This window comes from Amyelois transitella, chromosome 18 (assembly GCF_032362555.1).
Source record: "Amyelois transitella isolate CPQ chromosome 18, ilAmyTran1.1, whole genome shotgun sequence".
Lineage (NCBI taxonomy): Eukaryota > Metazoa > Arthropoda > Insecta > Lepidoptera > Pyralidae > Amyelois > Amyelois transitella.
Genome location: NC_083521.1, coordinates 3,723,147 through 3,737,082, shown reverse-complemented (window position 1 = coordinate 3,737,082; position 13,936 = coordinate 3,723,147). Strand labels below are relative to the sequence as shown.

General features: G+C 34.4%; 1 protein-coding gene across 1 annotated transcript; it reads left to right on the top strand.

The window, feature by feature from the left end:
* The first annotated feature begins 524 nt into the window (after nt 1-524).
* LOC106136240 (dihydroxyacetone phosphate acyltransferase) lies at nt 525-13,917 on the top strand. Its single transcript, XM_013336728.2, has 11 exons — nt 525-1,004; nt 2,014-2,190; nt 2,820-2,949; nt 4,471-4,674; nt 4,783-4,934; nt 6,182-6,671; nt 7,760-7,897; nt 9,316-9,395; nt 9,616-9,780; nt 10,230-10,378; nt 10,936-13,917. Exons 1-11 carry the CDS (start codon nt 822-824, stop codon nt 11,078-11,080), a joined length of 2,013 nt encoding a protein of 670 aa, XP_013192182.2. The 5' UTR covers nt 525-821; the 3' UTR covers nt 11,081-13,917.
* Nucleotides 13,918-13,936: the final 19 nt, after the last annotated feature.

Below are 13,936 nucleotides of genomic sequence, written 5' to 3'. Positions count from 1 at the left end.
GGAGGGAAAGGTCAATTTTTCCATCATAAAACCACACAGCTGAACGTGGCCTTTCAGCTTATCTGTGACTCTTTCTATCCCGCAAGGGATATAACTGTAACTATGTGGTGACATTCGATAGTGTCACCACCACACACACCAACTGTCAATCATCGCGAAGAAATTAAAGCGCTCAGCCAATAGCAGCAAAGAGTCTAAATCGCGCAAACCTCCGAGTCAACATCGTCAGAGCCGAGGTTCCTCAGATATTACACCCTTGCCTGGCGGAAGATCTTCCCTTTGGTGGTGGTCGAGCCCCAATCATCGCTCCCGCTACAGCTTCAAGAATGTATGTATTTTACAATTGGAGTTGCACATAATCACGTTGATCTCACTTCCTAGGGCAAGAGCATACTATCCTCAGCCTTTACACCTCACGCCAAATACATTACCTAGATAAAATATCTTTGCCTCACGCATAATGTCAGTGTTTGATTTGATTGATGAATGATTGTTTGCAAAACAGGGGCAGTCACTGTCAGCTATCTTGTCATTGTTCCATTACAATTTTACGAAATAAACCGACTTATTAATCTGTTCCTACAATTTCTTTGGTAAAATAATAAAACAGAGAGTTTTGTGGTGTCTGTCGAATGGTTGGCGTCAGAGGTACAATTGCTTATTTGCGGGTTTTCAGTGTTATTAAATAAATTATATTTCAGTGTGATATTAATCAATAAATGTGTTAAACATTACCAGATTTTGTGTACATTTACATTTTGCTTAGAACAAACATGTATGGTATTTAAACTTAACATCGCGACAAGGTATTGTCTGTAAAAATGCAAGAGGAAGTAAAATTTTTAAATATACTGGAGCCAAGAAATACCGAATGCGGTATATTCAGGTTTATGACCCGAGCATGGCACCCTCACCGGACTTTTAACGCCGATGAATATTATACGCCACAGGACTTGAAAGAGATTGCGGCTAAATCGGTCTTTCTGGATTCTTTTATAGAAGCGGTAAGCTTAATTATTATGTGCTATACTTTTACCCAGAGCTTTGCTTATATGGCCATGTTATGTTACTACTCTGTGCAAAACTAAAATTAAATTTGTTTTCGTAGTTTTTTATTTTCTTTTAAACAAAAATACAAACTTTCGTAAATTAAATTCCATTTATTGAATTGAGGATGGAACTAGTCCAAATTATAAAAATTAGCAACATTTTTCACAGGCAAAATCACAGCTCTTTTTTATATTGAAATGGCTACATATTGTAATAACTTATATACCTATTACAGTTACAACACACCAAGACTAAACATATATAATATTTCTTTGGTACTGAAGCCAAAGTAAACAATCCTGATTCATCTTGTTTTTGAACATTTTAATGAATATTACCATGGAAAATCAAAATAAAAAACAAATTTACTTAATTATCTAGTTCCTTTATTGTTTGCCGGTTGACTGGAAGAGATCCCTTCATGGGATAAGTTCGCCATTGCAAGTGATTTATTTCTTTAATATTATTTAATATTTATTCACTATTTCTTGTAACTGTGTAAATTTCTATGCAATGAATGAAATATTACAAACAAACAAACAAATTTCGAAATTAATTAGGTAGTATAACTATTAAACATACATTATTTTAAAAAATTGTTTTTGATTAAAAGAGACAAGAATAAATTGAAAAACAAGATTGAATTGTTTTGTGCTACTAAAAACTGTTCCTAAAAGAATAATTTTATAAGTACATGCAATAGTAATTTTGTTTTCTCTTCACTTTTTATTCATTGAATCTTCAATCTTCTTGGAAATTTGCTATATACATATAATTAAGAGTCTGGAAAAGAACATATATATACTTTTAATCCCAGTAAAAACTATAGTTTTTTGTGGAATTGAGAACTGTATTCTTTCATAGGTTGCACTAATTCTCGCGTATAGGTGGGGCTAAATTCGCGTGGGCCAAGCTGTGGGTCAAAGCTAGTAACATCAAATTATATGTATAGTATTATTTTAGGAAAGTGCCCATAGTGGTGTAAGTAAAGAAAAGCTTAAAAAAGAAGTCCTGGAGTATTTGGAGGAGATGGGACTGGATAAGAAGTTGCATGTGATCCGGTGGATGGGGATTGGATTCCTAAAAATATCCTTCATGATGAGAGTTGGCATATTTGTCAATGAACCAGCAGTGCTTCGGGTATGAGTTAATTATGCTAATATTTCTTTATTCCTCCCACATTTAAATATTAAAATATGGACGAATAAGAATAAGACAACAATGGTTTAAAAATGGAATTGGTACTGTACATTGATTCTTGTTTTTTCTTTACGTGTACAAATGGGTGCCTAAGCTAGGCAAAAGCTTGTATTTCAGACCACCAGACGGCACCACATATTACCTACTCTATTGCTCCATAGCAATATACCCTACCTACTTTTAAGTATAGCGCGCGTGGCGGGCAGCGGCTCCAGAAATTAATGTAGGTTACATACCCACCCACTCATCGCCTAGACGTATTTATTATTTTATTACTAGCGACCCGCCCCGGCTTCGCACGGGTGCAAAATTATAAATGTTATTAAAATATTAAAATTATAAATGTTATTATTAATATGCAAAATTATAAATAATACATAAAAACCTTCCTCTTGAATCACTCTACCTGTAACAAAAAACCGCATCAAAATCCGTTGCGTAATTTTAAAGATTTAAGCATACAGACAAACAGACTAAAATAGCGACTTTGTTTTATACTATGTAGTGATAGTGATATATTCAATAATTTTTAGCTTTTTAGTGTTTTTGAAGTCTGTTTAACTTTGCAGATAAAATCTTCAATGGGGAAAAACCCGATACTATTTCTGCCCACCCACCGCAGCTATGCTGACTTCTGTCTGCTCACGTACCTGTGTTACCATTACGACATAGAGTTTCCAGCAGTGGCAGCCGGCATGGGTAAGTTGTACAACTTATATGATATATATGTAATTAATGTATGTGAATTACAGAAACAAGGACAATTATGTCTACACATATCTTATCTTCGTCTTGCTGACGTTGATTCTGGTTACATCCTAACCACGCTACAGAGGAGTTTGTGGTCCGCCTTTTGAACATAATTCTGGATTTAGGAATTCAGGTCATTGCATCTCCAAGACCATTGCAGGGAAGCCTATATTGAATCATGGTTAATATTGTACTAGATAAATATGCCCAATAGTCGCCTTAACGACTTCCATGGGAAAGAGGTGGAGTGTTGGGAACCACACGGTACTACACGTCTTTATCCTTTACAGGGTAGACAAATCCAACAGTCACAGGGCCACATTTAACTGGAATTGAGATTAACAAACGAACTACGCTATATGAAAATGTAGCCTTGCAGCGACTCTGTATCGCTATTTTACTTTAACTACATAATATAAAGTGCAGTCCTCCATTTTCTCCTATCTAATGTACGCGCTTATCTCGGAAAATTGTGGACGGCTTTTGTTCCTGTTTGAAATGTTGAAAAAATGGTTTTCTCAAGAAGGTTTATATCTATAAATACTCCCTGTACGAAGTCGGGACGGGTCACTAGTCTATGTATAAATGTATGAATTAATAAACCCAAATTCTCCCTTTTTTTAACTCTGGTCGGTGCCAGCGTCGTACCATATTATTGTATGGATGATAAATAATACTATTTATTGTGCAAAACCTCATGAAATCTCATGATTGCTTACTGTTATACAGTTAAGTAATGCCGTAAGTTCTCACATAAACAGGTGAACAGTGTCAGACATAGTTTTACGATTATTACATATTAAATGGCAACATTTTATTAGCATTCGTAATGGATGGAAAACATGTGTTGGAATAGTGTGTTTATTATTTGCCAGTCATAGGTTAAATACATATTATTCTTTGTTAAACACATTCCTTCTTGTTGATTTTGCGCTTGAAGTAAAATATAGGTATTAAATATTTTTTAAATATAGAATAAGAAAAAACATCTCTCACAATGTAAATGGTTTTCAGCACTTTAGATTAGGACCACTCCATCTCTTTTCTGTGAATGAAAAACATCTTAAGATGGATGAAAAAATAGGGTGTGTAAGTAATGTAACTAAAGCATGATTCGAAATGGGTTACCTTCCTCTATAAAGGTTGCGGAGACCATTTAGTGTCACTTCGTGTAAAAACTGATTTGACCAATCCAGGTTCATGGCCAAAAGCGTACCACGGGCGGCATTTCAAAGATGGGTCCAGGACTCATGCCAAGTCCTCTTGGCGTTAGTCCTAGTCCCATCCTTAGTTAAGAAGAAGTTCTTCCATTCTTTACTACCTTTTTTTTTTACCAATGGTAAAGCCTTTTTACGGCCCTGTGGGCACCTTCTGGCCATTTTGAGGTTATAATGGGATAGCATGGTATTCCACCACGATAGAACCACACGGAACAATTTACATACTTACAAATATCATTAAAATTTTTAGATTTCTACTCAATGGCTGTATTCGGTCAACGTATGAGAGAGACCGGCGCTTTTTACATCCGCCGCACGCTCGTGGGGGCGCCACTGTACGCGGCCACGCTCAAGCAGTACGTACGTACTGTGGTAGCCAAGTACGCGGCGCCCGTCGAGTTCTTTTTAGAAGGTACTAGAAGTCGCAGCAATAAGAGTCTGTCGCCGAAGTATGGTACGTGGTAGAGACATTTTTCGGACAATTTTAAAAATGCCAAACTGGCAATTACACACTTGTTTAATCACTTCGAAGGTATTTATTTTAATTATGCATGTTCTGCAGGTGTCCTATCAATGAGTCTAATGCCGTTGTTTTCACGAGAAGTGACGGATATCACGATAGTTCCCGTGAACATTAGCTATGACAGGCTAATGGAGCATCGGCTCTTCGCCTACGAGCATCTGGGGGTGCCTAAGCCCAAGGAGTCCACTGGAGTGAGTTAAATTCGTAATATAACATAACCAACTTGAAATGTCAGGGAGAAAATGTCAGAGTGAGTAATGACCTCGATTGAGCTGTTTATCTCGTCATCACTTTCATATTATAGTTAACTAGCTTTTACCTGCATCTTCGCGGCACGAATTTAGCCTACTCGCGCGAATTTAGCGCCATCTACAAAAGAATAGGTTCAGTTTTTTTTTGTAAATCCCACGGAAATTTTAGTTTTTACCGGGATGAAAAGTACCAACCCTATGAACTTCTTCTCTCTTCCTTCTTCTCCAGACTCTTAATTATATGTACCTATATACGCAAAATTTCAAGGAGATTGGTTCAGTATATGACCCGTGAGGAGAAAACGAAGAAAAATTACAAACAAATTTTCGCATTTATAATATTCATTGGGATTGGTGGGAGGCAGCTTTTGCAAAAACCAAAAAATGTATTGAAAACCAAATAAAAAACATATATGTATACCAAATTGGGAATGCACTGGCGAAAGCTCGGCTCACAAGTACCCTAAACTAACAAGTATTACCTAATAATTGATAAAAAGGCTATGTGTAGTATACGTATACATAATATAATATATTCGCACTGTATACCAAACAAGACCTTGGCAAGTCGGTGCAGTTGCACAAACATCAACAATGCCCTGCGGCGCGCCAAGCTGGTTCCGTGGAGTGCAAATAAAATTACTTATACGTGTATGCAACAAGTACATTTAATAGCATATTATTGGACTATCAACATACGATCGATACGATACATATCGATCTATACGCGCGATCGATGTATGGAACGGTTTTTGTGTCGCAACATTTCACCTGTTTGCACGATTAATTACCAGGGCAACACATTTTCTTCTGATAACCTGGTGCGGGCACAAGTTTTCCACTACGATTTTTTCCCATTGGTATTAACTTAATTTTTTTTTGTTGTCTGTATAGCATAGCTGGAAGTTAAGAAGAGGCATTAAAACCGGGAAGAACTAATACCAGTGGTTAGCAAAGAAAACACATAGTGTATGCTAGCTGCTTTTCTTCCTTCGCACATTATAAAAGTCAATCAAGGGAAAGATTAATAAAATTCGTTAGTTCGTTAGCAACCCGTCACTATTTAAATCTCAATTCCATCATCATACCCTTGGTTCTATCTGCTCCGTAAAGGATAAAAAATTAATTACATGTGAATGATATGAAGATTTGGTTCTGGTAGGGTTTATATTAAATAAATGTTGCAGGGCTTCTTGAAATCACTGTTCAAACTGAACGACCACTACGGCAACATTTACATCAACTTCGGCGCTCCACTCTCTGTCAGATCATACCTTGGCGATATGGTCCACACAGACCAGCTCCTCAAGCCAGTAGACCTTCAGGAAATCACGCCAGACCAGTTCAGACAAGTGCAAACAGTCGCTGAGTACGTCATCAGCCTACAGCAAAAAGCGACAGTAGTGACTATATCTAATTTATTAGCGTTAGTGCTGATGGAAAGTTTTGTAAATCAGAAATTGTTGAGTTTCAATGAAGTGTTAAGTGAAGTGAATTGGACAGTGGGGGTTTTAACTGCGTTGGGCGCGTTAGTGTATGAGACTGATGTGGAAGGCAGTGTGAAGAGGATATTGGTGGTGCATAGAGAGATGATCAGGTTGGACAAGGAGAGGCGGCTCCGACTGGTATCGGGTACACTGATGGATGTAACGAGTGAAGTTCAGAAGAAAATGAAAGGTAACTACCATGCCTATACCCATACTTGAAAGTAGTAAACTACTTAATGGTTTGTTCATTACATACACACATATAATATAGTTACATCTTTATCCCTTGCGGGATATAGCTGTATGGCTTCATGATGAAATTGAGATTCAAATAGTGACAGGTTAGTAGCCCATCGCCTACAAGGGGAACCCCACAAGTTAATAAGCCTTTTACAACATCCATTGAAAAGATATGGAGAGGTTTTATTGCCCAAAACCACACGACAATTATATACTTTTTTGTCATTGGAAATTTAAGTTGTAACCGGAAAATAACTAGAACAGCAAATTTATAAATTTCGTAAAAGGCGCCTAAAGTACGAATGCGCTTGTGCGTAATAGTTGATGTCAGGCAACTTTAACTATTTCAGACAAACATCTCTGTGCTCAAAGGTTTAATAAAAAGACGAGTGAAAGTTAAGGCATAAACAAATAGGTATTTATACAATTATATGTATCACTGTTACATAAAACAGCAAATAATGCAGTATCACAAGATCATAGGTAGTTGATAATAAAATGTTATCAAATAATTAATACCGGTCAATGCACTTTGTTATATTATCTTGTGATAAAATGGTTTCCATGAGATAATATCTAGATTATCTAAGTCGGTCACTAGTTGAGTATTTTGCTTAGGTATTGTGGGAAAAAGACTACATACAATATCTGAGCAATACTGAAAAAAGAAAATGAAAATGAAAAAATATTTATTCACTATGTTTTGTTACAATGTAATTAATCTATATGAGGTATTTAATTACCTATGCAGACCACTGTAATTTTGATACTCCACTTGTGTTACCATATATTAAAACAATAATTAAAACAAGATTTTCTTTGTGGCTTTGCCTGTGAGAAAGTTGCCTATATTTGACATCAGGTATGATCTGTCCCGACTCTTTATATCATAGAATGTCGTTGGCTCAACCTTGACAGCAACTTACTAAAAATTTTGTATTATTGTCATTGCATGAACTTTTTCACTTAGGGTTTAGTTTTCGAGGTTTTAGATAAAAAGTTTTTAAATATTTTCCTGTAGGTTTCTTAATGTTTCAGGTCACACTTTGAAAGCGGAGACGATGGCCACAGCACTGCCGATCATACAATTGCAGTTGTATGTGAATCCGGTACTGCATTATTTGGTACCGCCAGCTATCATATATCTGATTGTGGAGAAGTGGCCAGTCACTCAAGGTAATATGTGTAGGGACGCAATGTAAGTGTGACTGTTATGTGTCAGCGATTTTGTATGAGAGCGACGAATGAATGGCGTGTGGTCAGTTACTGCGCACTGGTCCTCACGCGTATACGTAGTTTAGTTATTGAAAATTAATTCATTAATAAAAGTTAAATTTAATTATATAGAACAATTTATTATTGAAGATCAGTGGCGGTGCTCCCAGTAGATTAGGACCCTCACACTATAACAAAATAGGCACTCAAGAATATTATAAATTAAAAAAAATATTTAATTTTTACATATTTAGTAGTATTATAAATTAAAAAAAATATTTAATTTTTACATATTTAGTAGGAGCCTATATATGGATTAGATTGCAAGTCAGGCCGTGATAAAAAGACTTTTATTTTTCTGATTGCTTATGTATCATTGTTATCCAGCTTCTGTTTGTCACAGTTGCATTTTTTCCTGATATATGTTTTTTTTTAGTAAAATATATTACAACTTTATGAGTTAGTATTCCATAATACAAGGAATCTATCAGGTACTAGCTGATGCGCAAATCATCGCTCTAAAAAAAGTAACATTTGAAGATTTTTTTGTCTCTGTGTGAAATATAATTTAAATCATTCCAGTTATTAAAACAGAAATTGTAGCACAAAAAAGTTTATTCACTAAAAACAATCTAGTCTATTTATAAAATTTTATATGGCATGAAGTAGGGCTAGCGCGTATATTTGTTTCTTTATATTCTCGTCAAAGCGTCAAAAGTGAACTATGTAGCATTCTTTTGCGGCATGCTGTGTGCGACTCAACCTTTAGAAAATGTGAAAATATTAGTGTGGCTGATAAAATCGTATGATGTATGAAATCATTCGCATTACTATGAATCGAGTGATTTTAAACATCATACGATTTTTCTTTTGCTTTTATCACAGTTAATATCTGCGTTGATAATATCCACAATGATTCGGCCTCTTTCACATCGATAAGACGCGACTATGGGATAATTCTGTACTGTAAACCTGAATGAAGTATTTAAAAATAATATTATAGGCGGACATTGCCATCTTATTCACGACCGTTAACAAGCTATATACATATATTATTTATTTTCTCTTTTTAACACTTCGATAGATAAAGATAGATGGAGTAGGATAAGCTTGAGCTCTTACTAGGACACATTCTAAATAAAAGCGAGGAGCACAGCTTAATATGGAGGATAATTTTTACAGCTAATTTATTTATTATTTGTATGAATTTTATTGTACAAAATACAAATGTTTAGCACAAAAGGCGAACTTAATGCTAAAAACATTATCTAACAATCGACCATTTAATTATTTACAACCTAAGTAATGTAAAAGACATTAATTAACATTCTAAAAGTTTGAAGATTTTTAATTTTTATTAATATTTTGTGTATTTTCAGAGGAATTGCTGTCGCGGTATCAGCATATAAGAAAGCTGTTACACCATGAGTTCTTCTATGTCGACGAAAATGAAGCAAATGTAATAATTTTATTTTTATTTTACAATTTTATCTTGTCCCTACTTAATTTTATTTTTAGCAGCTCATTTAGTATTGTAAAGTTACCACTTCATACCACAATCGTTATAACATCGTTATACAATTGATAAAAATATATCCATTATTATTTATGATATCGTTTTCAAAGGATAATATGATATGTTATATGTGTGTATATTCTTAATACTAGCTTCGTTTCAGACTTTCGCCTCCGCGCTCGATTACTGCCTGTCAAGCGGCGTGGTGTGTCGCGAGGCAGCACAGAGCCTGGCGGCGGGGCGCGCGAGCAAGCTGCGCTCTGTGCTGCGCTGGGCCGCGTGGCCGGCAATCACCACGCTGTATAAATGTACGCAGGTCATGACTGAGGTATTACATTTTGATTTATCTAAGCCAGTAGGTACGTATGTGTTTTGTTTTTGTACATTATTCACAACGGGAGACTCAACACCCCAGATATAGGGTGTGAGTAATACATAACTTAGGAACATTAAACATTTTTAGGGACTCCTGAAAGGGTAGTTATTATATGTTGTTATATTATATGTGTAGTTATATTATGTAAGTGCATGTTATATTTCGACACCACATTTGGGTAGAAATATTTTTTTTTGCTTTTGTTCACCGATCGCAAGCCAAAAGCTGTGTTTTCTTTCCTTAAAATTTTAGGAAATTCTCTATTTGTGGGCTAGAAAGTATTTCATATATACTCCGGGCAGGGTGAGCAAAAACGTCATCTTTGTAATGCATGTAAGCATTTATTCAAATAAATATTTGACAAGTTATACACTGTCTCTTGTACCAATGTCTCTCCTCAGGAAACTGTCTGCACACACAGCCGAGCGCTGAAGTTGGTACAAGCTCGCGCGGAGGCCGGCGGCTGTCACCCCTACAGCCTGAGTTTGGACGCCGTCGCCAACTGCTTGCGAGGCTTGGTGCTGGCCGGGGCACTTGCCAAGGAGAAATTGTGAGCACTTCATTAATAATATGTGATAATAAAGATGTTGCTGATATACTATACTAATATTATAAAGCTGAAGAGTTGTGTTTGTTTGAACGCGCTAATCTCAGGAACTACTGGTTTGAATTGAAAAATTATTTTTGTGTTGAATAGACCATTTATCGAGAAAGGCTTTAAGCTATATAACATCATGCTGCAACTATAAGCAGCAAAGAAATAATGGAAAATGTGAAAAAAAAAACGGGTAAAATTATTCGTCCTTGGGGGCTTCAATGATGCCCAAAATAACTATTCCACGCGGACGAAGTCGCGGGCACAGCTAGTGTGATAATAAAGATGTTGCTGAAAATAGTATGGTTGTAATATCTTTGTTGCACAGAAAACACATTCGTATAGTAAACCACCGAAAACAACGCCACCGTATCGTATCGTAGAGGTGCATAAATCGAAGGTGGTATAATTTAAATGAAGCTTACTGTACATTATTAAAGCAACTAATAAACGGCTTCCATCCATTCAAGGAAGTGCGTTTTCCTTACCAGATATAATTTTTTTGTCTGCAGAGCAAACGAGATGTCGTACAGAGTAGTACCCGGCGCGATGGAGCAAGCGCGCCAGCTGGCGGCGTCTCTACAACCCGACATACAAGTAGACTTCGCCAATAACCCAGTTCTCATTCACCACGCCACACCCACTGCCAAGTTGTAGTGTTAAAACAAGTGATATGGATAACCTTCTTGTCTTAAGGTGTGTCCCCTCGATAACTAGGTATGCTTCGACGCTCGGATGCGCTTTCGTATGGGATGGAAGACATTAGCCTGAATTTAAGAATTTGTATTAGTGAATTTTTGATACAATACTTTCGCTTCGTTTTCGAATGTAACAATTTATTTTCAAATTTCGCCAAAGTAGATCTAGTCATGTAATTATGTCATGGTTTCTATAGTAAAAATGACAGGAAAATGTATTTATTTTGTCCAATTAAGAGTCAATGACGAAAATTTTTACTGACTGACTTATCCACGCACGATTGAATGTGTTCCGCTGAATTTTCGAATATATATGATCACGTAACCGTGATAACAGCGAGAATGCATGTAATATAATAATGTATTACAATCACACTTTTTGATATTCCTATGGTAGTTATAAAGAAATATGTTGTGTACGCAATTTGTTGCTGAAGTAAATTCAATAAACAAATTAATAAAAAAAAAAATTAACCGTAAAACTACTACTTATCGAGTGCTTTGCTTACATATAGCCAAAACTAGTTAAAGTCTTATGTTCTAATTATAAAATATTTAAAAGACCACCTAATCGAATACACATTTTTTTGCGATTCAATTGAGAAAAAGTTTATCTTAAGTTTTAATATATATATTATTAAATTATCAGTTCAGTATTTATAAAAATGTAAAAAAAAATATTATTGTAATGGGTCTTTACATTTTGACAGTATTATAAAATAGCCTTTGTATAGTTAAATGGCAAAAGTGGAAATCTAAAATTGGGGATATGTATTTAAGTAATTATTTGACCAGAAATATTATTTTGAATTATTTTAAGATGTGAGTGTGTATGGAAGTATGATTTCTCCCCGTACCTGTATTTCGAAGATGAGTATTTTTTTTGTTATTATTATTTAACTGTTACCATCGTTATAAATTTACTGTAAGTTGAATTCATGGTGATATGAGTAATGGATAGATATATTTTCTTGTTCGTGCGATCCTCGTTCAATCATAATTTATTTTGTTAGTTATACATATGGCCACTATGCCAAAATAAAATTAAAAGAAATGGATGCAATGAAGTATATATAGGTTTTACTTCTTATATAAACTCGGTATTAGCTCAAGCAAATAAGATTTAATTTATTAAACTGATTGATGTATAATTGCTGTTATTAGAAACTAAGTTACATTAGTTTTATTATTATCAAAGGTATTTTATTTACCAAATCAGTATGTTTTATAAAAATAACTATGAAATAATGATGAATCATTTGCAATATTAGTTATCATTTATTACGAATAAATACGATTGATATTGTTGTTTTTTTCTATTTTTGCAATGTCTGACATGTATGCGGTTATTCCTCTTCTCTTCAGTTACTATATTATGTAAGTTGATATTGGACTGATAAAAGTGACGGTAGTTACTTCTATAATATTTGTGATGGTCTCAGTTAGCTATTTTCGTATATAGTGTAATAAAATCAAAAATGTTTGGGAAATATTTTAATGGGGAAGTAAAACGAACATATACTTTATTTTTCATATATTTACAAACCAACTTGCACGATACATATTATTTACAAATAATAACATTCACTATCTATTTAACACAAAAATACTAAGTATTCCTGTGTATGACTCCCTTGACTACAAGAATACAAGTAATCTATGACGCTACAAGAACAATTGGCTGGCATATATTTGTCAAGCTGTTATGTAGTATAATTTCTTAGTAGTAATTATAATTTAATTGTTATAGTATTATATACAAGAAATATTTACACAGGAGTGAATTGTAATTAAAAACATTTTTTTTTGCTACACACCAACGTTAAGAACTTATATACAACATACAAAAGCTCAATTGAAGTCTACAAACAGACATTTTAAATTGCTATCCTGTGTAAGCTGTGCAAGTAATTAAATAAAAAAAAAACATTAACATTAAAACGTAAATAACTAAATGAAATAGGTTTTCATAATAATATATACTAGGAGGTAACTATGATAAAAAAAAACCAGCCAGTCCACCAGTGGCGGCACCGTGCACTGATCTAGCCCAAGAAAAAGCTGGTAAATTCGAACATTAAAGTTTGATCCACAGACGGAGGGCATGTTATGATGAAGAATCGCAGAGTAATCGCGACCATTACCACAGTCAGTCAGTACAGTTAAACATACTATGATCCTGACGGCAGGATGGAACGAACACTTTAAAATAGTACGAAAGAGATAGAACCGCTTTCTTTTAATGTCATTCACATTTGTAAAATATTTGTGACAAAATTTTCTATTAAATAATAAAAAAAAAGAAATATTTTAACCTGGAGAGCTGTACATTGAGTATACAAATTAGAGGTGAATATAATATTTATTTTAAGATTTATCACAATATACAAACATAGGCCTAGCATTTATTTAAAATAATCTCAAATTTTATTTAAACGCAATTATTTTAACCTACTTCAAATTTATACGTTCCTTCTCCGGAGTATAACAATGCTTTCTATTAATATTTTATAATGTATTCCAATTTCAAAATTGTACATTATGATTAATTCTATAATTATATTTGTTTTATAATGTAAAAACTCTTTTCTTTTTCGTATTACACCGTTATATTGTACCGAAAATGAGTAAGTACCAAAACCGAACAAAAATATCACAATACATAAACCAAAAACTTAGTTTCGAACAATCCATTCAATTATAATGATTATATATATATACGGGAAAATAATTATATTATATAATTTATCTTTTGCCGCACATACGAATCTAATACCTAAACAAATTTTGTACTTCCTGCCGAAGTTCAAAACTT

Bases quoted from the DNA above. Each gene is read 5' to 3' on its own strand.
- LOC106136240 (XM_013336728.2), top strand. From the start codon at position 822: ATGCAAGAGGAAGTAAAATTTTTAAATATACTGGAGCCAAGAAATACC. The intron at 4,675-4,782 runs GTACGTGGTAGA...CATGTTCTGCAG, and splicing joins GAGTCTGTCGCCGAAGTATG to GTGTCCTATCAATGAGTCTA. The intron at 9,396-9,615 runs GTAATAATTTTA...GCTTCGTTTCAG, and splicing joins TCGACGAAAATGAAGCAAAT to ACTTTCGCCTCCGCGCTCGA.